The sequence below is a fragment of the Lagopus leucura genome, unplaced genomic scaffold (genome assembly GCF_019238085.1).
Source record: "Lagopus leucura isolate 7727_CA_CO unplaced genomic scaffold, USGS_WTPT01 Super-Scaffold_100001, whole genome shotgun sequence".
NCBI lineage: Eukaryota > Metazoa > Chordata > Aves > Galliformes > Phasianidae > Lagopus > Lagopus leucura.
In genome coordinates, this window is record NW_024962262.1 from 70,324,777 (window position 1) to 70,351,044 (window position 26,268).

General features: G+C 38.7%; 1 protein-coding gene across 1 annotated transcript in view; it reads right to left on the reverse strand.

The window, feature by feature from the left end:
- ABCG1 (ATP binding cassette subfamily G member 1) overlaps positions 1–26,268 on the reverse strand; it is a 60,535-nt gene that overhangs the window by 11,560 nt on the left and 22,707 nt on the right. Inside the window, exons 3-10 of the mRNA XM_042868033.1 lie at positions 11,700–11,817; positions 10,837–10,969; positions 9,430–9,480; positions 4,510–4,655; positions 3,706–3,829; positions 2,507–2,621; positions 1,642–1,790; positions 1,357–1,458 (exon numbers count right to left, since the gene is read on the reverse strand). Coding sequence (XP_042723967.1) covers positions 1,357–1,458; positions 1,642–1,790; positions 2,507–2,621; positions 3,706–3,829; positions 4,510–4,655; positions 9,430–9,480; positions 10,837–10,969; positions 11,700–11,817 — 938 coding nt within the window. The remainder of the gene's footprint in view (positions 1–1,356; positions 1,459–1,641; positions 1,791–2,506; positions 2,622–3,705; positions 3,830–4,509; positions 4,656–9,429; positions 9,481–10,836; positions 10,970–11,699; positions 11,818–26,268) is intronic.

Here is a 26,268-nt window from a genome sequence, read left to right on the forward strand (position 1 = left end):
CTGTAACAGTCAGTGTAGTGTTTCTCTTTCTAAAAAAGATGTAACACTTGTTATCTGACAGTGGAGGCCTGGACACAGAGTCCCAGTAGATTTCTTCCTAGCCTTTAGTTCTGTGTACATGTCTATACTGTAAACTATTGTGTCCTAAAGAGCTACTTCCTTAGGTGTGGGGCAAGAGCAGCACAGTCACAGCATCTGGAGCTCAGTGAAACTCAGCTTACTCTGTTGCAAGAGTAATTTACTCATGCTGAGCTCCATCTGGCTCAAGCACTTTTGTGTTTCTAACTACCTCATGCATAATACATTTTATGGCTTTCCCCTTTCTTAAAGACAGGTATATCTAATTAATGTGTTGCATTAGTGTCTATGCTGTCTTTTCTCCTCTCATGAGAAGCACTGAAAACCCTCCAAAACAGAAAAAGCAGCGAACAAACCTTCCTCAGATTTATCAGATTGCAAATCTGTCACTGAGAAAACCACTTGGACAAGGACACTTCACAGTGAGGAGTCCCTTGGACAAGTTTTTACATAAAGTCTACTTTTGAGGAAGCTCATCTCCTTAACTTGTGCCTGTTAGTAGAGGGACACTCATATCTAGAGGACCTTTCAAAGCAGGAGCATCGATCACAAGTGTAAATACTCCTATCTCTCAAATTCACGAACAATTCAGCTACTTCAAGATAAGAAAGACTTTTCTGAGTTTAAAAAAATGTCCCTTTACATTTTGCTAATGCAAACTATCTCTGCAAAACATTTAATAAACTTACAAGAAAACTGCAGGCCTGGGAACTTTGAAGGAATTTATTTTCAGAAAAAGGTGAAAAATACTTTTTTTTTCCCCTGTGAATAAAGAGTTTCATTTTGATACTTACTCCATTGTAAGTGAATGGAAACAAGTATTTCCTTTTCACATAAGCAAGTATAAAAATCATTTACTGATTTTATGTTTCAGGAGCAAAAAGAAAGATTTTAAGCATTAACTTTACATTACACTGAAATTGTATCTCTGTCACCTTGAATAGTCTGAAGAGACAATAATTTTCTGGCATACCAGTACACCATCATTACCACTTTTTAAAAAGATAAATATTTGCATAAGTAACTTGCCAGCACAGAGAAAATTTCAGCTTTAGGTTTGTAGCCCAAATGCGTTTGAATTCTACTGAAGAAAACTGCTGTTCACAATTAAGGTGGTACAATTAATAGCAATACTGAAAGAGAAGCGTCTTTACTTCAAAGTTCATTGTCAATCTTCATGCATGGGCTGTGGACAAGACTCTTAAAGCATATTTATAATGTCTTACAACTAACTGAATAAACCTTTAGGCTCCAAAGGTACTATCAAGGCAGACTTACTGAATCCCTCATGATGGTGAGAAAAGTTCTTTTGAAGAGGATACAAAATTGGGTTAGGCAGCTGGCGGAGAAGCTGTGGCAGCCTTCTGTGGAGGAGGAATCCTGCGGAAACACATGAAAGAATAAACTCCTTTCTTTGCAGTGTCTTGCTTAGTTTTCTTTCACAAAACCCCATTATCGTCAGCTGAATGTGCCCCAAAACTCCTCAATTGACTGAGGATTTTAAATTCTCTTCCTCCCTCTCCAACCTCAAGCCATACCCATTACTTGCGATATATGAAATACCTCTTCAGAGGGCCGGTGCCAGAGAAAGGGATTCAACTCATTCTCACCACCAACATCTCTCTTGTAGTCTGTGTCACAAATCCTCTCCCGTACTGCCCTTACCAGTCGGCTGTTCTGGTCTCCATATTCACCAGATGCTACTTCCATAACTACGTAAATCAGAAGATGAGTTACTGGTTTATACTATGGGTTAGTTACAGGCCTTATTACTAGGTTCCCTTGATTCCGTAGCATTAATAGTTGTAGGAGTTTGTTTTTAAAAGGGCTCTAATCTAAATTCATGTGCATACATATATAATTTAAGTGCATTTTTCTATACATCTTCAGAAAATTCACTTGATCTTCATAGTTAAATGAACCGTTTTAGATGAAAAGTAGTAAATATGAAACAGTATTGGTAATCAAAAGTGACAAATGCCTATTTTGTGGTCTTCAGTTCATTTTTGGAATTAAGAACAAAAGAAAAATCTCAATTCTATCAGCTGTATGGTATACGGTATTGTTCATGAAAAACAAAACAAAAAAAACAAACAAAACAGAAAAACAAACAAATCCAAAATACTAGAATATTGGAGTCACTTTGAAAAATCCCTGTGATTAAATTACTATGAAATACAAAATGATATGTTTAACCTTTTATTTCATGAACCTGCACTTCTATCAGAGAGAAACAGTCACTAAATTCGGCCACCAGATGGCATTCAAATTGCTTAGAAATAATCCAATTGATTTTAATTCCAGTTTTGGTACATATATGTACACAGAAACATATGTATACATGTACAAAAGTATAAACTGCACCATGATTCCCCTTATCCTGAAGGTGCTAGCCAAACACAAAACAAATTATTCAAACTTTCCTTACCAAAATCTGCAGGATTGTGATAGGTTGGACAATTCAAACCCAAATCTCTTAAGTAAGGGACAAGGTTTAATACTTTTCCCCGGTAAATACATTGACCTTGACTTAAAACATAGAGCTGAAATACAAGGCAAAGAAAAGAGAATCACAACATGAAATCATATAATAATATTTGAACATCCTAACTGTATGACAGCAAACCATGAACACAACATATTCTTGTAGGCCCAGTCAGAGAAATATATCTGGAAGATTTGTCACCATTTGGAACTATCTTTGTATGGAATAACAACTAATGAAAGATGAAATGCTTGAGATGTGAATTCTGCAAACATTCCCTCCAGGACTTAAAGCACATTAACTCAGAAACAGGCTAATTCAAGCCTTAGACACATTTGAAATCAGATAAGAAACTGCATAACCAAGCCATCTAATTTCCATATATTATGGATCTTTTTGTTGGGAGACAAGGCTGGTGAATGTAGGAAACAGAAGAAGCAGAACAGCACAGCAACAGGAAACAGCTTGATTATCCTCACTTTTTGCTGTACTGCTGGCATTAAATAACCCCCAGCTTGCCAGACCGGTAATTTCTTGCAAGAGTTTGTTCACCTATGGTGTAGTAAGTTTTCTCTTGTCTCTGATTTAGATATCCTAAAAAGATTCAGGTAAATTTAAATCTAAAATCTAATCTAAAAGCACATGGTTCACATCTTGTTGTTAGGTTGGAGAAAAGATCTCCAACTGACTTCATTTCAATTCTTACTATCAATAAACACTTCTGAATTTACACCTGTGTAACTAAGATAAGAATGTGTACTAGTAATAACACTACAGATACCTGCAATAAAGCTCTCCTGCTCTTAAAAATTACCTCTCATTTACTTTACTGACAGCACTGTGCCCAGGAACAGTAGTAGGTGAAGGTATACAATTCTTAAGTGTGATAATCACAATTTTACAAACATACCAGCCAGATTCTTTAAAAATATTGCACTTAAACAGGAATGGAAAATGGAAACTGGCAGAGAAGAAAAAAAAAAAGAAAAAGAAAAAGAAAAAGAAAACATAATAAAACATATTTTTTACTCCAATTTATTTATGCATTTGATTTGGAACCATAGAGTTCATCTTTTTACTTAGAGAATGTAGCTTGGAAAGTATAGCCTTCCTAAACCATGTAAAAAGAGTGAGAATTATACCTGATCAAACAACTCAAAGAGTTTAGCACTGGGCTGATGAATTGTGCAGATGATGGACCGGCCACCTTGGGCTAAAGCTTTCATCAGAGAGACAACTTGAAAACATGATGCGCTATCCAAGCCGCTGAATGAGAGGAAAGAAGTCTGTTATCCATAGATCCATACACACCCCTCAGAACTAGCACACGTATTTGATACTTTGGTATCTGGCTATTATCTTCCTAGAAATTTTCTCTTTAACAGTTTAATTTTATCATATGCCAACCTTACGCTTGTATTTCTCCTTTAGTCTTTTAATTAAGTTGGAAACATGCCCAAGAATGAAAAATAGGAGTATTCTGAAAACTGCCTTAAGGGATTTCTGCATTTCAGAACTACAGATTTCAATGTGCCTAACTTTAATGAATAGATACATATTCATGGCCCTCCCAGCTTCCTCCTAAATTGATCACAGAATTTGATCCAAAATATGCTACACTTGTTATAAAAAGTTAATCTTCAAAATACTTATATTCAAGCTTATATTTTTGCTTGAAGAAGAAAGCTCACGTGATACAATCTGAAAACAATATCCTCTCTTTTCTTATTTCAGTTCATGCCTTCTTTAAATATTACTTACAGACCCATAGTCTCATGTTTGTAGAAGTGAGCCAAGGCACTAAGTACTCAAATGAAAGTATTGAGACATTATTCAGCACTTTAATGCAATACAACATGAGCCTTTTCCAATTACTTAGATGTGAATAGCTGTTCTGCAGCACTGTGCTATCATGTGAGCAACCTTAATTTTTGCCCCTGAAGTACCTGGTTGGTTCATCAAAAAACATAACAGGAGGATTGTTCACCAGCTCCAAAGCAATGGCAAGACGCTTTCTCTGGCCTCCAGATAGACTCCCAGTCCTTGTATTGGCACAGGTTAGCAAACCAAGGGCTGTCAATATTTCTTTCACCTACAGGAAGCACAACAATACAAATCATTTAAATATCTTAGCAGAAAAGAAGAGCTTCTTCACTATAGTACCAATTTTCATGGAGAAAGTAACTTAAAGTATGACTTTGTTTCACTACCTCTATATCAAAGACTATTTCCATATAATGTAGAAAAGATTAAACATTTATTAGATTCAGTGTTGCTTAACCCAGCACCAAACATTTTGACCAAAATTCTACTTGTCTGTAATGCATTATTTGTCTCAGTAGAAAGCCATTCTTGTGATAACTAGACCTTCCATAGTGTTCCTTGGATATGGTGCATATATCACAGAATCACAGAATTGTAGGGGTTGGAAGGGACCTCCAGAGATCATCGAGTCCAACCCCCCTGCCAAAGCAGGTTCCCTACACCAGGTCACACAGGTAGGCATCCAGGCAGGTCTTGAACATCTCCAGAGAAGGAGACTCCACCACCTCCCTGGGCAGCCTGTTCCAGTGCTCTGTCACCCTCAAAATATCAAAAGATCTTGGCAGTATGTGAACACTTACTACACAGCAAAACCAACAAGCTTCTTTTATAAGAACTTCTAGGCTTACAAGAGTATGGAGAACTGTATAACACAAATGAGTAGCTTCTAAAGAGACGAGCTATTCTCGTATCTGTTCTTTCAAGTCCACTCTTTCAAGTGTGGCCACTGATTCTAAGTGTTTTCATTCCCTCAGAGCCAACTGAGCTATCGTGTATTCTCAGATGTTTGGGAGTTCCTCAAGACACTGCCTCAGGAAAAGCAGTTTGTCCCAGAGTCTTTAGAACAAAGGAGAACAATCCCAGCTGCTGTGAATTTTTCTGTCTCAGTGATTGCAGATCCAGACTTGTAGCTCTATATAAGGAAAGCAACACTTTGGCATCAGTAAAAACATAGACATTAAAATGTCTGAACTCAAGAAATATGACTGCAATAAACCAACTACCAACCAGCTCTCATTCTGAGAGAAGAGCCCAACTACCTCTACCCTTAATTCTTAGGGAAGGTACTATGGAACATGGGCAACACGTGCTAAACCAACCAGAAACTTCAGAAACAAACCAGAAACTTCACTGGAGATCTTTCACTTGTCCCTGGCTGTTTTAAACAGGCATCTGTAATCTTGTTAACACAAGTGCATAAATTCATACAATTTAACTTTGACCAACATTTACCAATTTATAATAATAAAATGAATGATTTATTCCAGCACAGGCTAGCAATACTACAATGAGTGCCCTTTTAACAAGAGTTGTGCAAATGCATACAACACAGTCTTTTCCTCAAATTTCTGTTCATAATTACAGAAGAACTTGCTTGGCCTAACTTAGCAAAGGGCAAACAAATTAAGACTTTCAAAGTACAAGCGAAATAACAGTTGTTTCTGAACAAATACATTTTTCCAATTAAAAATGTGCATTTATCATATTAAGAAAAATATATTTGAGTCAACCAAAGCAATTCTAACCAATATGTTGATTCACCTACCTGTCTGGAGTTTTCTCTGAATTTCACAGATTCTCTGAGATTGAAGAGCTTTAGAATGTTCCAATTAATTAGGAAATAAATATGGATAGCAGGCAGCAATGGAAATTGCTTCTGTATCTCTGAAGATACCATTTTCATATTGTAGGCAAAGGATTTACTTTTCCCCAGATGGATCAGAGGTAGTTTCCCGTTCTCCTTCTGCATGTGGATCTTACGATCCACATGCCAGCTAAGGCCAGAGGCATCTTTTACTAGAATAAGATACTCCTCTGGAGTAGGTAAGTCCAAAAAGTCAAGTTCAGGTCTCAATCAGATGTGCAAGAATAAATCGAATAAGAAAGGTTGAGGGAACTGGGCTTGTTTAGCTGGGAGAAGAGAAGGTTCCAGGGAGACCTCACTGTGATCTTCTAGCACATGAAGGGAGTGTATAAACAGGAGGAGATATGACTGTTTATGAGGGTGGACAGTGATAGGACAAGGGGAAATGGTTTTAAAATAAGACAGGGGAGGTTTAGGTTAGATATTAGGAGGAAGTTTTCAACTCAGAGAGTGGTGACACACTGGAACAGGTTGCCTAAGCAGGCTGTGGATGCCCCATCCCTGGAGGCATTCAAGGCCAGGCTGGATGTGGCTCTGGGCAGCCTGGTCTTGTGGTTGGTGACCCTGCCCATGGCAGGGGGAGGTGAAACTAGATGTTCATTGTGGTACTTTTCAACCCAGGTCATTCTATGACTCTAAAACAGACTGGAATGTGAGGAAGAGTAGGAAGCATCTAATGCTCCTGAAACATCAGGCCACACCTTTCCAATGTGCATGCTCATCGCCTTCTTCGTTCTTCAGACTTTTGTTTCAGTTGAGCTCTGTTACATGGCTTTTTCCAGCTGCCTAAACTATTCCTAAATTCACCTGTTAAGTGTACGGTTTTGGGAGCACAAAATACACCAGAATGAAAACATGATCTTTTCTATTTATGGGGAAAAAAAAAACAAAAAAAAAAAAACTCTGAAAAGCCAAGGAAAGATTAGAACTTGAATTTTACAGGAAATACTTATCCAGAATAACATACACAGATAAAAGGAGCTGCCAGTCTTCTTGGAAAGTAGATTTTAAGTTTAGCAGTAGGACCATGTTATCACATAATCCCCATTAGCATTCACACCAACTCCCAAATAGCAGAGGTTTTTACCTTGAAAAGGCAGTGTATGAGACAGCGATTATGCAACATCTCCTTGCTTGGTGTTGTTTTACACTGGACTGAAACATAGCTTGAGGCCAGTAAAAACATTTCCAAATGCTCACTGAGCTACAGTTTCACTTTTAATGAGTCTCTCAGCAATGCAAACCACCTTTATTTTCAACAGTGCCATTATTTTTTCTTTTATTTTTAGCTGCAGGCGTAATCCTCCCCAGGTATGTACTGTTTTGAAACACACTGTGCAGCACAGAAGTGTTCCTCCCATACGCTTCAGCATGCTCTGGTAACGCCACTCAAACAGAGACAGACACCTGAGCTCTGAGTATTCTTGGGTACGTAGAGGCCCAGATTTTTAAAGTGCAGAATAAATGGGGAGACGGGGTACATTTCCAGCTCTTTGAAGTATAACTGAGGTAACCAAAGTCAGGTGAGAACACTGCCTCATAAGCTAACATGCCAGCAGCCCTTATGACTAGTCGAATACCTCCAAAACATTTTCTTTAAAAACACAGTGCTGTGTAAGATCAAATAATCAGGAGGAACTGTCATAGTCAGATAAGTGAGAGGAGCACACAGTGCAGGTTCAGGTAGGTTATAGGTCTTCACAGGCAAAAATATACCACGGCTTTTCTCTCACTCAGACAGCAACAGCCAGAAGCAAGACAGCACACCAATCGTGCAAGTGTAAACCGTGCAACTAATTCCTGGTGTTTTCAAAAAGACACATGCATGTTTTAGCCTAGCTTCCTACTTATCCAAACCTTGGACGCTTAAAAAAGCTTCAAATACATTAGCCTCTACCTTAACTGCAACTGCACGATCTTGCCTATCTGAGCAACATGATTTCAAAACCCATCCTTTCTGCTCACCAGCACAGCTACAGTGACCAAAACTTTCAAACATGGGCACAGAAATTTCTGCAGTAGTTGCAAGAACTCCTGAATTTTTCATTAACCTTTGGAAAAATGAACACTTTCTTGTTGAACACTTCAACTCCCTTGAAGCATTCAAGTGAACAAAGGCCTTCGCTCACTGTTGCCAGACATGACTGACTTATGTCACCACACACAAAATCACAGAGAATCATAGAATCACCAAGGTTGGAAAAGACCTCCACGATTGACCAGTCTAACCACCCACCTACCACCAATATCTCCCAGTAAACCATAACCTTCAGTACAACATCTAAACATTTCCTGAACACCTCCAGGGTCGGTGACTCCACCACCTCCCCAGGCAGCCCATTCCCGCACCTGACCACTCTCTCAGAGAAGTTATTTCCTAACACCCAACCTGAATTTTCCCTGGTGCAACCTGAGGCCATTCCCTCTAGTTCTATCGCTAGTTACTTGGGAGAAGAAGCTGATTTTCTCCTCATTACAACCCCCTCTCAGGTGGTTGTAGAGAGAGATACGGTCTTCCCTGGGCCTCCTCTTCTGCAGATTGAACAATCCCAGTTCCCTCAGCTGCTCCTCAGAAAACTTGTGCTCCAGACCTCTCAGCTCCATTGCCCTTCTCTGGACACACTTCAGGGCCTCCATGTCTTCCTTATAGTGAGGTACACAAAACTGAACACAGCACTTGAGGTGCCGCCTCACCAGGGCTGAGTACTGAAGGATGATCACCTCCCTGCTCCTGCTGGCACCACCATTCCTGTTACAAGCCAGGATGCCATTGGCCTTCTTGGCCACCTGGGCACACTGCTGGCTCACATTGAGCTAAGCGTTGACCAGTACCCCCAGGTCATGAGAATGCCTGAGCCATCAGATATGCATATGAAAAAATCTACATGTTAAGTAACATCAAAAGGAATCCTACAAAACCTATGAATTCATTTTGATAGATTTTTTTGCAATTATCTACTCATTATCAGAATCAGGCATACTGAAAACAACTTTTATGCAATCTGTACTATGTCTTCACTCATAATGATACCTGTCAACTTTGAGGTTCTGATTTATTCCATTATTTTAAGTCCAACGCAATTCAGTTTTAGATTAAGGGTATCAGTTTAGGAGTGCTCACTTCACAGACCACTTTAGCATCCCCCAAAATTCTCAGTTTGATAGTGAGTACACATACCATTTCTTTCCTGCCTTCATCTTTCTCTTGAAGTTTCAGATGAGCAGATACCTGGAGTACAAAATACAAAGGAATTTGGTTATGTACTGGTCTGATGCTTGACCATCAACTACAGTGGATGTCTCAAGCAAAACATTTCAATGTACAATTTCAGTGACCTCTTCATTCAGTTTAGGCTGAACTATAATGTCCATATCACATATGCCTGTGCATGAGAATAACCTGACTTAAAAACTCCAGCATCCAACAAAAATCACCTTAGAAAGAAAGTCAGTTTTGCAAGTTAAAGGAAGATCAGAAGAAGATTGAAGAATCGTATTTTTGCATAGCTGCTAACTTCACAGGCAGTGCTCAAAGCACAGATTATCTGTGCTTCACCTCTATCATGAGGATAACAAAAAAATGGTTGTTCTTCAGGAGATAAACAAATGAGTACAGAAATAAATTATCTTATGAAAGATGTCACAGCTGTCCTAAGAGGTAGCTGCACAAAACTTTCTGATTAGCCTTTATGAGAAGAAATTAAACTGTTAAGAAATTATTTTTGTCAGAGCTTTGACTGATTAATTTAGACAGAAAGTATCACCTGGGTCCATTTCTACTAAAGTGATCCTATGGGATTCTAACTACAACATTCAAACAAACCAAAGATGAAAAATTCCTCACAGAGGAGTGTCTCTACAGGAAATCAGCCACATAAAGCACAGCCAAGACTATAGTTATTTCTTTGACCTTGAAATTTGTGAACTGATGCTGATATACAGCATGAGCAACCTTAGACTTACTTTGATAACAATCTGAGAAAAATCACCCTGTTTCTCAAGCTGAGCAACAGGCCTTTCTAGACTGATTAGTCTATGTGGCAATTAGTAAACCTCTTGATGCTATGATAAGCATCAAGAAGATTAATGCTGCCTGTAATCGTAGGATTATTCTATTTCTGCTGTTTTCCTTTGAAAAACTCAAAAAGATTTTATACAATTCATTTATTAAAGTCAAGTAAGAGTTAACTAGCAGAGAGACCATGTTTAAAGTCAAAATAGAAACTTTACAGTCAGAACATGGAAGATAGAGAGAAAAGGAAAGCAAATACTTGACCACCACCCAAGAAATACAATGGTTCCTATAAAGACTCATTCTGTATGGAATTGCAGGCTTCATTCTTTGGGAAGACTATTTAGTACAGCCTTAGATTTTCTTCTAAATCATAATGCTCATCACAAAATGAAAGCAATAAAGCAGAAGAAGAATTCAAGTCATTATCAAAGTCCACATACTCTCACTGAGCAGGATCAAATAGAGCTAATAGTAAATGGCATTGCTAGAAGTAAAAATACATGCAATACACAAATAAAGATTTTCCACTTTCTCCCACACGAATAAATTACAGCTAAAAACAAAATTCACCATCATAGCTTCTTGGACAGTCAGATGAGGAAGGAGCATGTCATCTTGCATGATGTAGCAGGAGACTTTGCGAAAGGAGCGTAGGTCACGAGGCTGCCCATTGATGAGAATTTCTCCTTTCATTCCTGTCTCTCTGTAATGAATAAACAAAACAACCAGGCATGAATCTTGCTTTCCTCTGTTATGTCATGGTCCTCATTATGTGGCAGTCCTAGGAAATTACTGTCCAGTATGGAATAAAACTGATAAATGGATAGAAATGAAATTATTTTGTAATTATGCTCTCTTTCATAAGAGGCTGATGATTTTAATTCAATACAAAATGCATACTGTCTTACACAAATGTCTGAAAAAATATGCAGCTGTTGGTTAGGTTTCTCTATATTGTTCCTTATGCACTACTGACAACAACACAGAGAAAACCTATATTTAGCCATACAATAGGAGATTGAGGATGATGAACTACAGTCATTAACCCTTTGCAGTTTGGTCTAGAAGACATCAACACTGTGAATGTATTCATTAAAAAGGGTCTTCTTTTTTGAGAAATTTGTAAGATTTGAACTTAAAATATGACAAACATAAGACACTGAATCAGATTCTCTACAAAGCTGGAACGAGAATTTTTTTGGTGTTCTAGACTTCAAATTGTTTCCTATTTCTGGATCCAACTTATTAACAGATAAATCATACGTGACCACAACAGGAAAAATAGAAAAAATAATATAAGCAATAAGAATCTAATAGAGAATCTGTGGAATATTTATTTTCTATAAACCACTGGGTAAGATTTCTTCTGTTCTTTACTCCAAGGAGTCATCAACCTTGATCCTTACTGTACTTGAGGCTTTCATGTTACTGACCTGTATCCTGCCAGAATGTTCATGAGTGTTGACTTCCCAGCTCCTGAGGGGCCCATAATCGCAACAAGTTCTCCACTGCTGAACTTCCCTGAAATTCCTTTTAAAAGGGTCTTATAGCCTGAAAAAAAGAAAAGTTTACTTAATCCTTCAAAATCATGTCTAGTGGGCAATATAAATTTATTTCCACTAAACAGTGATGACAATTAGACATCACCAGTTCTTTACTGAGAGGCTGATGTTAAGATCAGTACTTTGCAATAACTACTGAAGGCCAAACTGAGAGTGGCAGACCTCTCGTACTACACAAATGGAAACCCACTCATAAGCACACACACTCTTGATTCATTGTATGAAAAATTTCAGAAATTTTTAAAGTTTTAAGCCTTGCTGCCATTTTCTAAGTGTCTTTTCAGGGTACTTTATAATTCTGATGGCTCAGTTATCAGATTTAATACTCCTCAGTTAATGTAACTCCACAGACTTGGAGCAGATTGTTGTCCTCCAATCACTACAGCTTCAATAATTCTGCTCTCTCATCAGAGTAACTACTTGGATGGTAACAGCCAGTCCATCAAAAGCAAAGCCCTATGATTTTGTCCCTTCCCCACCAAAAGAGGTACGACATGAAACACAGCATAAACAAATGTACAGTAAAAGAGAATCCTTAAATTGCAGATTCAGACTTAGTTACATCCATTTTGTCTGGCATGACGCACATTTTAAGGCATACTACAGTCTAACATGTCAGCACTCTGGTGTGGGAAGTCAAGATTTCTAGTACACAGTTTCTCAGTGCTGTGCAGAGGCATTTTACAGAAAGAGGGAATCTGTATGAATAAAGCTTACTATATTTACTGGCAAGCAAAACAAGAAGCTGACATTTAGCTAGCTGACATCTAAAAAACTGTGCAGTAATAATGAGATTGTTGCTTGCAAAACATCACTGGTTAATTTGATTTTCATTACGATCTGTAATAATGACTCACAAATTCACCTTTTCCACTTATGATTTAGAGGAGGTCTCCTTCCTTTAGTGATCTTTAGAGGAGGAATGGGATAATGACTGGGTGAGGAGTGTGGAGAGAGCTCTGACCAGCATTTAAACTTTTCAGAACCATTTTCCCTTTTATTTATTTGCTTGCCTTACTTAAAATGACCACTGCCTTTCATTAAAACACTAACAATAAAAAAATGTCGAGTAAGGTGTCAAAAAACAATCCCACTCTATGTTGAAAATATTTTTATAATAAAGACAAAAATGGAAGGACAGAAGATCCTTTTACATACAGTACTGGGATTCAGTAACCCATTTTGCCATATTAGTGCATACCCAGGCAGCATTTGTATTCAACAGGTAAACAACCCCAGTGCTGTGATCATCATTAGCCTAAGCTGTAGCTGGAACACTGAAATGACATAAAGAATCATCTTGTACACAAGCTCCTAAAAAATGAATGGTTGATTGTCTTCTTCTGATTTCTCTTTCTTCCTAACTCCACCACTTCTTGTTTTTCTCCGGTCCCCAATTAGCATTCTTTTTAAATTTTCTTCTTTTTTCTACTCTCAATTCACACTCTTCCAATACCAGCGAGCAAACATGAATTCCAGGAGAGAACATGAATGTTGTGTTGCCAGAAGACTTCCCAAGTACACAGCCGATACTTTCAGAATTCCCCACTGCAGGAGGAAAGCAGCAGCCACAGAAAATCTCTCTTGGTATACCTGAGCCTTCTTTTTTCACAGCAGATATTCTAGAAAATCTAATTGATCTAAAGTATTGAAACAATGTTTGGGGTTTTTTTTCAGTCTAAAATCTTGTTCTGGACCTGAATGAAACAATTTCCTGGGAAGATACCAAGATAACACAGGTATGAAAAGAACAGTATGAACAGGTATGAAAGAGGTATGAAAACACAGGTTTGAAAGCAGCAGTGTATTCACACTACATCTTTTGGGGGCAAGTCCCATAACAAATACAAACAGAATCTCATGAAAGGAACAGCCGCTTAGAAGAAAGAAATCCGCGGTTCCCCAACAAGGTCTAACAACCTTGTTCCTCATGCCTATCATAGAATCACCAAGGCATGTCACAGTCTTTTGGAAGTCAGAATTTGAAAGAAAAACACAAGGAACAGATCAGATCTTTCAAACAAGGCAGTATGTACTAAACGGGATCTAGATATACAAAGTTCCTCAATATACAAACATTCCTCAAGTCCAATGAGAATCATCTACTTCCCAAACCTATTACATTTAAAAGGGATTTAAGCATTTGACATTAACAGCACTGACTTGTATTACGTCCACACCCACCACATAAACAAATGGAAAACTCTTTCTCACACTGGTTAAAAGCTTGCCAAGTTGGTCTGTTATTCACTTTCACTGGGATAGGATTTATTTCACTGGATCCCAGAGATCCATAGTGTACAGGGTAAAGTACCCTGTATGTCTTTCTCTATACTCTGTCCATTATTTTGAAGCAGTTCAAAATGATGAAAAATCACATGCTAAAATAATGAAAAAGCACATGCTAACTCTATTACAAAAAAAATTTCTATTGTATGGCTTTATTCTGACCTAGATTTTCAGGGTAAAGCATTCTTGTAAGAGGTCTGTAACAGTCAGCACATCATGTGTGCCAAGATCAAGACAGCAAATATTTCACAAACATAAAGAAAAGCAGAAAGTGTATGTATGTACAGTCATGAATATTAAAGGAGGTACTATTTAAAACAAACATTTATCATCTGAAAATATCTATCAACATAAACACCATTACCTAAAATGGAAGTCTTTCCGAAAAAATATGACTTGAAGCTTTAAAATTACATTTATTAAAGTCACTTTTCCAAACACTTCACAAATGGCAATTAGTTTACCTGTAATTACATTATTTTTCTCCTCCCAACACTTGTTTCTGCCCCTCTATTGGAGATTTCTATGTTAAGTGCCTTGCATGCAATGTTTAAATCAGAGTGGGTCACATCTCTACAATGCATCTGCAAAACCATATGGGAACATAATCCAGGAAGAGTAAGAAAAATGTATTAATTTTAGATGAAGATTTCAATCACTGGCAATCTAAGCTGCTACAAACTCAAAGCTGTCTCTTCTTCTGACCAGAAGCACATAAGAAGCCTTTCTGTGACAAAGGCTAATTTAGCAAACCCACAAAAACATTTTACATTGTAGGAATACCGTATCAACCAGTATAATCCTTTAGCAGGAATTAAAGACCATAAGTAACTACAGTCTTCTCTTTCAGAACATTGAGGCTAATCTGTAACCGAATCAGTTGACCTAAAACTCCTATACTGGGCCACATGTCTTGCACGAGAAACAGATTACACATTTGGAGATTGTGTTCTTAAAGTACAGGGACTGCTTTATTTCCCTCTGTTGTGTACTAGGAGTTTCTGACCACCTTCAGTCTCAGTTTACCTGGTCAGCTCCACCTCCTTAGGTCACCAGCTCATGATGAGTGCAACGAGTTTCATTACCAGAGAGCTGTACCTCAAAGAAAACTCTCTACAATTAATGCACGTTATTAGCCGTTCTGTAATAGTACCACTGAGGTCATCTTCTCTTGGCCTGAACTTACATCAAGACAGAGTTAAGTATCAAGAAGTACCTTCAGATACTTCTTTCAAATATTATTTCGATTGCGAATGGAAAATTGTTTGGATCTTTTCAGTTTTCCAATGTTCCCTCCCAGTGTTACTGTGACAAAACCCTTAAAAATATGTTTAGGGTCTTAAGCCCGTGAAAATCTAAATATCAGTTTTCAAGATACTGATACTCCTCAAAATACGAATTCCTCAACAGTAAATTAATAAACCATCACCAACTGAAACAACCACTTAGCAACTTTCTCAGTCCAACCTCACTAAATAAAGGACATGAAAAGAAATCAAAACTGAAAGAGAAAATGTGGGTAAAGCAAAAGGTTTTGGTCTTAATTTCACCTCATTAAATTCCTGGGTTCTCCTGAAACATGAAATTATTTATGTCCGTGCAAAGATTTCCCATGGAAAGCAAACTCCAAGCGCTGTGATTTTAGATCTCACTCATAGTCAGAACCACATCACTGGCTGTAACAGACCCCTATTCAAGAGGTGAATTTCCCTCACTGTATGTATGAGAACAGCACAAAGCCCATAGCAGCCCCTCCTTTAATTAACTGGTCCAGCATGGCCTTTTTATTTGATTAAGATAATAGAGAAGCTCTTGTTGATTAACTCACCTAAATGTTGCTTATTCATTCAACTGAGGAGACATATGGGGACGGCTTTATCTGCTTCCTTGCAGATTTTACAAGGGTTTCTGGGTTTTATCATTTAGTTTTATCATTTTCCAAAAATTATGATTAATCTTGAGAAGAGGAAAGCTACTACCTCCCCATATTTTGGATAGGAGCACATGCTTAAGCATGTGTTTGATCAGCACCAAAAAATTCTAACTAGAACTCCTACCCTTACAGCAAATTTCCTCAGGTAAGTATCCTTGCCTCTAGGTTTCTGATTCAGAAGTTTCATTCATTTGCATTTCATTGCCAGTAATATAGTTATCTGATATTTGGAGAAATATCACACACTCCTAGAAGTTTCTAGGCATTTTGACCTAGTTTTGTATCCATCAATAGGCATACAGAGCTCGCCTCTGATCCCAAGTGGGCCCAGCAGGCTTTCCCTGCTTGGTGCAATTAGAGCAGGATTTGCCCTTCCAAATATGTCTGAACTGGTTCTCTTTCATAAGCACTTCTGAAGGTAGGAAATAGCTGTTGATGCCCTAGCAACTACTACTGAAATTGCTCAAAGGTTTCACAGAAAATTCACTGCAGCAAATAAGTAACATTGAAAATTACAATTCAAATAGCTCAAATTTTGCAAAACGAGAAACTACTGAAAACAAAGCTATAAAATAAGAACTGGGCACTTAAATGTCAAAGCCAGAGTCATCATAGCCTGCACAGTCCACATGATGGAAATAAGCTTGTTTTGTTAGAATAATTTATACAAGGGCTATATTTCTATGTCTTGTGCATTTTTTTCAGATAAGATGTGATTTTCTACTGCTCAGAAATATCCAGCTGGAAATATAAAAGATGCTTCTGACAAGCACCATGTTAGTATCTAGTGATGCTGTCCAGGGGTCAGTACTGCTCTTCAACATCTTCATCAATCACATCAATAGTGGGATCAAGTGCAACCTCCACAAGTTCGCGGATGACAACAAGCTGTGGGAGGTGAAGTCAACATGGATGGGATGCCATTCAGAGACACCTAGACAGGCCTGAGCAGCAGGTCCAAGAGAACCTCATGAGGTTCAACAAATCTAAGTGCATGATCTTGCACCTGGGTCATGGCAACCCCCGCTATTAATACAAGCTAGGGAATGAAATAATGGAGCACAGCCCTGCTGAAAAGAACTTGGAGATACTGCTGGATGGCAAGCTGGACATGAGCCAGCAGTGTGCCTTTGCAGCCCAGAAGGCCAGCCATGTCCTGGGCTGCATCCAAAGAAGTGTGGCCAGCAGGGTGAGGGAGGTGATGCTGCCCTTCTGCTCTGCACTGGTGAGACCTCAGCTGGAGCACTGCGTCCAGATGGGGAGTCCTCAGTACAGGAGAGACATGGAGCTGTTGGAGCGTGTCCAGAGGAGGGCAACAAAAATAAACCAGGGGATGGAACACCTCACCTACAAGGACAGGCCAAAAGAGCTGAGGCTGTTCAGCCTGGTGAAGAAGGCTCCAGGAAGACCTGAGAGTGGCCTTTCAGAATCTTAAGGGGATAGACTTCTTAGCAGGGCCTGTTGTGATAGAATAAGAAGATATGATTTCACATTAAGAGGGAAGATTTAGACTGGACAGAAGGAAGACATTTTTTACAATCAGGGTGATGAGGCACTGGCACAGGTTCCTCAGAGAGACAGTGGATGCTCCATCCCTGGAGACATTCAAGATCAGGCCAGACAGGGCTCTGAGCAACCTGATGTAGCTGTAGGTGAACTTGTTCATTGCAGGGAAGTTGGACTAGATGACTTTTAAGGTACCCTTCCTACTCAAACAATTCTATGATTCTATGATTAGAGAAACTCCACTGCATTTTCCTATTCTAAAATTCGTAAGTTTAATTCTCATCTTGTTGCCTCAATAATAGTACATAAATTAAAAAACAAAAACTGTGTTGAAGCCCAGAGGATTCTCCAACACATGAACTGGATAAGAGAAAGCCGAATCCAGACTCCACATCTTTCCCTTTGACAGAGCAGTAGGCAATACTCCTATTATGAAAAATGCTCCTAGCAAAACCGTGACTTTGCTGCTGTCTCTGAGACCTATTATACCCGAACAACAACAGCGAAAGACCACTCACTCCCTGGATAATTTACCATAGAATAGCACAAGCAACAGGCAAAATAGGTCACTTATCATCTTCAAGAGCAAGTTACTGACATGCATGGAAGAAGAACCTTGCAGAAGTCTATCTGGAAGATCTGGAAAACATCCTCGTGACACCTTGTAAACATTTCATTTACAGACTCTTTAGATTCGTAGCAAAAAAAACCTGAACATCTTTGCAATGCTAGCACAAACTCTACAGTGAAGCAAGTTGAGACAAGCACACACACAACAGCCTCACACCAGATTTACATTAGAGACATTTGTAGACGTAAATATGCCAACAAAACCTCTTCTTACCCACTCCTTCACAAACCTATTAGTCTGGTTCTTTACTTCAGCCCTTGTTCTCACACCAGACCCAGGTTCTGGCTGTGGGCTAATTGGGCACACAGATTCAGAAGCAGCATACAGCAACAGAAGATGATGCTGTAATAGAAGGGGGGTGTTGTCTTTCTGCTCATTCCACAGGACACTTTGGTATCTTTCCCTGATCTGCCTTTCAAGTGTGACTACACAATGACTGAGTCACCTCGAAAACCAGAAAGCAAAGCCAAAGAGAGCGTGTCTTCAGCTGCACAGGCTTTCACAAGAAGGCACCATCAGCAAGCAGGGCAGGGAGGTGAGACAGTCCTTGCAGCATCTGGGTACATTGCAGGCTGTTTGTGCCACCATCCAATCCATATCTTGAGACTTCATTTTGAAACAAAAATTGAACTTACAGTCAAATGAAACTAATCCCCATGCACAATTCATGCTAGGCCATTCAAATAATTCCATTCCAAATTGAGCCGCTTGTTTGCTTTGTTGAAATACAGGACAATTAGATTACTTCTCAATGATAAGATTAAGATACATGGGGCTTTTCACAGAAATCAAAGTTAGTTTAAAGCCAAGGTGTTTTCATGAACAGACACACTCTAAAAGAGAAGTTTTCTGTATATTTCTAATTTCTAACCAGCCAGGTCATCACATTCCTTGCTCACAATACAGACACAGAATGCTTTCTTCTCAGTGGTAAGGAAAGGGTTTGTTAATGTTTATGTTCTCAGATGAGAATTACTATCTGTGTCAGTTGATATTATTTTAATAGTTCGAACTTGAAAAACCTTTCAATGGGGATTATTTTAATAGGTATTTCTTTCCCAAGCTCCCCACTGAGCTCAAATGGGCTTAAGTCACAGTCAATTACAGACACCAATATGTGGAAAGAAAACCACGTATCTTTTAACTTCCAGAAAACACAAGGGACAGAAAAAGCTGTGCTGAGAAACAGAATAAAAAATATAGAGCTGTTATAATCTGAATTTTCCTAAATTCCTAAATTGGCCCAAACTGTACCTCTACAAATTCTAAGGGGAAAAGTCACACTACACATAATAAATATGTTTATTTTATATGTCTATCGAATGAAACTTAGCTATACATTCACAGGTCAGTGGTTCATGACCTTAAGCATCATTTGTGGATTACAAGTGAGTAAACCTTTTTATGAATCATTTTTGTACTTTGGCTTATGAATCTATTCATCCATATATTTACATTTCATCCACTCATCTCTCAGGGACATAGAACAGTAGGATTTGCCATTGTCTAAGCTTTGAGACCTGCTTTATGACAATTAGTGGAATTTACAATTGTAATGCATCCTTATATCCCACTTCAGAGAAACGACCTTCATTATGTAAATATCTGTCAAACAGCAAGCCAAGCACCAAAATGTCAGGACAGAGAGGGCAGAGAAGCTAAGTAAGTGCTTGAAGCAGACAGATCAAATGCTTTTGTCTCAAAGTCCTTTCTGATTCAAAAATGAGGAATCTGTTCCATTCTACATAAAAAATATTACACCCTTCTTATTTTACCAAAAAAGAAAGAAAAAAACCCACTGTGTAGTAAATCTTTTTGCAGTGGACTAAACTGCATTTCTTAATGTAGCTGACAACCAGGCTTTCTGGAAGATATTACTCTTGATTCACAGCTCATTTCCCACTTAATGATCACATGAGTGATTACTCACAAATCAAATAGAGAGCTTAACCCATGCTTATCATAGAATCATAGAATATCCAGAGTTGGAAAGGACATGTAGAGTTCCTTTTACCTTATGTTGTATATCTAAAAATTTGACATGTACGTTAAATTAATTGTCTAGAATCTATTTATTACCAATGAAGAGAGGCAGTCATCCTTAGTAGGTAATTAATTCCACTTGTTTTGCTTTCCTGTACAGGGAAAGGTTTATAAGAAAACATCTTTCGCTGAACTCCAGTGAGAGCTCAGAACACTGAGCTCTTACACTGGACACCTCATATCTAGATGCTCTGACAAATCTCATCTTTCATCAACACAATAATGGCTGATTTCATTATCAGTCACAAACAAAACAGGTATCAAGAGTTTTTCTGTATTTCTGAAGTGTCATTTTGAATGTGATCCCTCATACGCTTGCCCTCTTGCAGTAATTAAGCGCACAAATCACATATGCAAAAACTTTTAGTTGGACTGGCACTCCATGTTTGTGAGAAGCATCTCGAATACATCAAGGATAGCATTCTGCCCATCTTTAGGACATACCAATGTAACAGGAATGGTGTTTTCACTTCATCATTAGTATTTAGCATTTATTTCTCACTTCTGTAAATGGACAGTTCAGACCTCCATGAATTTTTGCTTCAAGAGATACAGTACCTCAAGAACCCATCACTGTGCTGGTAGCACTTAGTTCACAGTTAACCAGAACATCTCGAAGGCCAAAAAAAATGCATTTAAGCTTTGGAAGCTTATGCAAAAGCTACAAGTGTGAGAACAAACTTCTAAAGCAGCTTTTAAATTGTTTGTGTGGGAGCCTGTTTTGAATTCTATCAGCGTACTTCTCATGCACTCATCTATCTGCTAACTTCTTTCTGTGGAAAGTCAGTAAAGAATACAGTAGATTGCAGCCTCTGAGATTATGAGTCCCAAATCCAAGATTTATAACGAGGAATTCCCACCTACCTTAGCCAATGGTGTATAATAAGAGGGAATATGTTGATGAGAAAATGGGAATCTAGGTAAGAAACAGAGTTCTAGCAGAAGGAGAATCTTAAACTAAACTATCGACTTTAAAGAATCAGAAAAGACTCTTTAATTTCACTGCTCTTTCAGATCCCAGGACTAGATATAGCGCTTATGCAAGGCACTGGATCTGACAGTTCATATGGTCAAATTAAAAAAAAAAAAGCCCTGACTAAACAAAGATTTCTCCCTCCTGAAATTTCAGAATAAGGGTTGTGTGCACCATACTCTTTACCTATCTGCAGGCTGCTCATAGCATTGTTTTAGTATCTGAAAATTGTTTTTCTTTAGTGCAACTGATTAGATGTGACAGTCTGTTAGGCCCATAACTTTGAGTCTGAAGGTTTAATAAACAGTACAACCTCACTCACCTTGTCTGGCTCTATCACAATTTCTGTCCAGGCAATATTTCTCTAGGAACACAAGGAGTTTTCTGCACACAGAACCCATGCCACCAATTAACATAAGACTGAAGCACTTGCAAATGAACATAGAATTTACAGACTTCCTTGAAACATCACTCTCCCAGTAGTGCAGAGAAATAGAATTGGAAGCAGTAGCATCACGGGAACACTTCTCTGCTCCTGCAACTATAAATTGCACCTCCCCATCATGCTGAAATATTTTTGTGCCAGCTCTCATTAAGTCTACATTCTCTACAGCTATGACAAGGAAGCCCGAGGTGGTAACAGTGCAAGGTAACTGTTTGACATCTTACTTGTTAAAGAAATACCTCACATGCAGTGACATTAATCCCCCTGGAACAGTTGTTGAGAGCCATTGGTTGTATTCACCAAACATCAATTCATCCACTTCTATGACCAGAATGAGACAAACAAGACTCTCCTTATTTCTCTTCCAACACAGTAATTCCAAGGTTATGATAACATTGCCTAGGTCCACTCACAAAGACTAAGAGAGGCCAGAAAGAGCAGAGGTTTAGTGAGGAATACAGTGCAGTCAATCTCTGCAGATACCCAGAGTATTCAGAGAAGTTCCCTTTATCCTGCTCTACACAGAGATTAGATACAGCTTCCAACTGAAGATGATTTCAGTGATGCACTGGTATTCATTTTATTCAGATACATTCACAGCAAGATTTGGGTCTTGTCTGTTTTCCTGAGAGACTTAAAACTGCTTGTCCTTCATATGCGTGCACATGAAGCCATATAACTGCAACTGAGGATAAGGAATGACAATTAAATGGGTCAATGAACGAAAGTAACCTTCAACCACAAATGCAAATGAATGTGTACTTGCAATGAGACCTGATGGCTTCAGAACCAGTATTTACATGTTGAAGCATTTGGAGATCTAGGACATAGTCTGTGATTTGCCTGTGCAGAAAATTGCTACCCTAATTTATCTTCAACCCTTAGGAAACATGAAAGAGGCAAAAAAAAAAACAAAAAAAACCATGTATGAATGACGCACAGCTTTGTCCTTCTGCAACTACTGGAAATGTATTTTCAAAGCAATATCCATAGCCCAACCCTTGTTCAATAATTGCTTTTAGCTGCCTTTTTTTTTTTTTTTTTTTTTTTAAATTAATTGCCTTTGTTTCTGTTACTTAAATGCGCAAGAAAGGTCTTCCCTGACAAAAGAAGAGCCAACACAATTTGAAATGAAAGGCTGACACATTCTCTCAAATGACAAACTGAAGTCACGAGCCTGATGCATACATTTGGAGATGAAAGCTGTTTACGTATGCCAGTCAGGCAAAAAGCAATTTTCTCATAATTGCAGTACCTTCATACCTCAAGTACAAATAGTATTATTCATAGTCTTACAAACAGATAAAACCAAAACTCTCTCCAACATCCTTTCCCTTAAAAAGAAATCTTCAAGCAGGAGATATCCAGCAGCTGTTAAGAACTGCCTCATCTGCCTTCATTTTAAAGTGCAGATGTTGCTGGATCACCCTGTAAGGGGAGACAGAAACCCTTCCTCTCTCAGAGGAGACTACACTGGGACTTCTAATGTTTACGTTCACAGTAGCCACATTCTTTGCTTCTGCTCTCTCCCTTTTTCCCAACCTCTCCCCACTCGAACGTACAAAGCAAGAAAGTAGAGAGGGGAAAAAAGAGAAAAGAAAAAAAAGAAAAAGAAAAGAAAAACAGAAGTTACATAGCACTCTTTCCTTCAGACTGAGCCTTCTACCTAGTTTGAAGAACTTCTATGTGTAAGGAAAAGCTTGTTTTAATACTTCATCACAAACAGCTTTATTAGAAATTTTAGGTTAAGATTGCATATGAAGAAATATCTACTATGAACGACATAGGGAAAAAGTAGAACTTTTTCCTAGATTACTTGAAGCAAATGTGGTTTTTAAAAACAGAGTTCTCAGATGACTTATGCTCACAAGATAACATTTTGTCCTTAGCCATTACAGCCACTGGAAGACACATTTCCTGGATGTTGAGAAACGTTTTCAGTTCTGGTTACTGCAATTTAAAAGATGTCACAGTGCTTGACCTTTTAGAAGAAACTGTAGTTCACAAGTCAGCTTCAATAATTCAAAATATTACATTTAACTCCAGAAAAAAAGCAGTGTTTCACAGTGGTCTTATCTAAGTACGGTAGTCATGGCAGCTTATTTCAGGAACTTTATCCAATGAACAGCCAACCACCAAGCACCTTGACCCTCCAAACTTCTGAACAACTCCTGACATTCTCCTGACTTCTCAACCCCTCCTCTCCCCTTCTCTCAACCACGTAAAAATGTTCTGTACTGCAAATGGCAATAATTTCATCTCTTCACATTTCTACTGCTACCATTTCCATTCTCTGTTCCACAAGGAGACTTAAGAACGCTTGTAGCCAAAAGTAGCCTTTGGAACACACTTGGGGTAAACATCAGAGGTGTTTTAAAAGAAAACTTTAAACATGGGTTTTAAAACTTTCATTATAATACACACACACACTCAGGAGCAGAGACACAGATCGTAACGTCAAAAGTTGGCCTCAAACTGGAGAAGCTCAGTGAACAAGAACAGGAGTCACATTGAAAATAACCTTCAGCTGAGGCTGAAGAAGCTGCTGTGGCAGTGCGATATCCTTCTGGCCAGCCATATGGCAGGATGGAGCAATTATTTTGGGAGACCCTGGTTTTTAGAAACAGCCATGCTGATTCTGCCCATTTCTCCTCAACGTTTTTACGAACTAGAAAAATGGGATAATATATTTACTTCATTCTAGCACTAACCTAATGACAGATTTAAACTATGATCCTGAATGTTGAAATAAAGGGAAACCTGAAGTGTGTGCAGAAATAAACTTTGGATTAGCTCCAATTCTTGAATTTTACTTAGAAGAATTGTGTTTTTCTCTCTCTTCTGGAATATTTACCCTAATGAGGTTGCCCAAATTAAAATACTTTTCGTTGTCAGCAAACTAAATATAAAATCCTCTAAACACCACTGAACTAATTATCGTCTTCTGTAGCATGTCAGAGCTGAATGTGTTACAAAGAGAATCCAACCGCACATGGCATCACTGCTTCTGGAATGAAAATGAGTTGGAATAAGCGGCTTTTAGGAGGCTGATTTCTGCTTTTTCTGCAATTTGGAACTGAAGAAGTTGGCAGCCTTGTGGGGACAGGCATCCATTGAGCTACCATAAACTCCTAAACTTCCATCTGTTTTAAAAAGCTCCAGTTGACCTACATTTTATGTTATGGATTAGCTGAAGCTGATAGAGTAACACAGACAAAGCCTGACTTTTGCTGCTAACCATATATCCTTAGCAATTAAATATTTTATCAGTCATATGTTTCATGTAAAGATGAAAGTTTCAAAGAGGAAAACTTCTAGTGTTTCGAACATACAAACCAGAAATAATCACTTGACAGATGCACTTAGACTGTAATGTAAATATCAAATTGATTAACTTTTCTTTTGCCTACTAAGACCTAATTCAAGCATACACACTAAAATTATTTGAAGTTAAAAAAAAAAAAAAAAGGCTAATTAATTCACAATTTCAGGTCACGCTAAAATGAGGCACAAGAACCATTTGGCATTTTGGAAACTGTGTTTTTCTAAGTTATCTACAAAACGCTTGGTAAAGTAAGCCAGAAAGCAAAAATTTGTCTCAAAAAAGCATATTTCTGCTTCGAATTTCCACGTTGTTCTTATTCTGAGGTAGAAAGAAAACTCAACCTTGAGTTGGTTGCTGTTTGTTTTTTGGTTTTTGGTTTTTCTTACCAACCAGTAACATGTCTCTTTCAGGGCCTACTTGGAGCTGTCTCATGGGCTAGGGTGTTGGAAGGCAAGGGGGCCTGTGAGAGCTGGTCGGCATTTAAGCAGCTCTTCTTCCAAGCTCAGGATCGGTGCGTCCCTGTGAGGAAGAAATCGGGAAAGGGTGGCAGGAGACCTGTGTGGATGAGCAAGGAGCTCGTGCACAAACTCAAAGGAAAGAAGAAGGCCCATGAAATGTGGAAAAAGGGTCTGACTACTTGGGAAGAATACAGGAATGTTGTCAGGGTCTGCAGGGATGCGACAAGGAAGGCTAAAGCCCGCCTGGAATTAAATCTGGCAAAGGGGATAAAGGATAATAAAAAAGGTTTTTTCAAGTACATTAACAGTAAAAGGAAGACTAGGGAGAATGTGGCTCCCCTGCTAAGTGACGGGGGTGTTCTGGTAACGGGGGATGCTGAGAAGGCGGAGATACTGAATGCCTTCTTTGCTTCTGTCTTCAGTGAAAAAGCTCCCCCTCGGGAATCCGAGACCCTGGAGATTAGTGAGAGGATCTGGGGAATGGAAGACCCCCCTTCTGTCAGGGAAGAGGTGGTCCGGGAGCGCCTAGGCAACATCAATGTTCAGAAATCCATGGGACCCGATGGGATTCATCCACGGGTGCTGAAGGAGCTGGCAGAGGTGATTGCTGAACCGCTTTCGGTCATCTTTGAGAAGTCTTGGAAGACGGGGAAGGTGCCTGAAGACTGGAAGATAGCCAATGTCACTCCGGTCTTCAAAAAAGGCAAGAAGGAAGACCCAGGCAATTATAGGCCAGTCAGCCTCACCTCTGTCCCTGGAAAGGTGATGGAACAGCTTGTGCTGGATGTCATCTTCAGACAACTGGAAGAAGAGGAGGTTATCAGGAGTAGTCAGCAC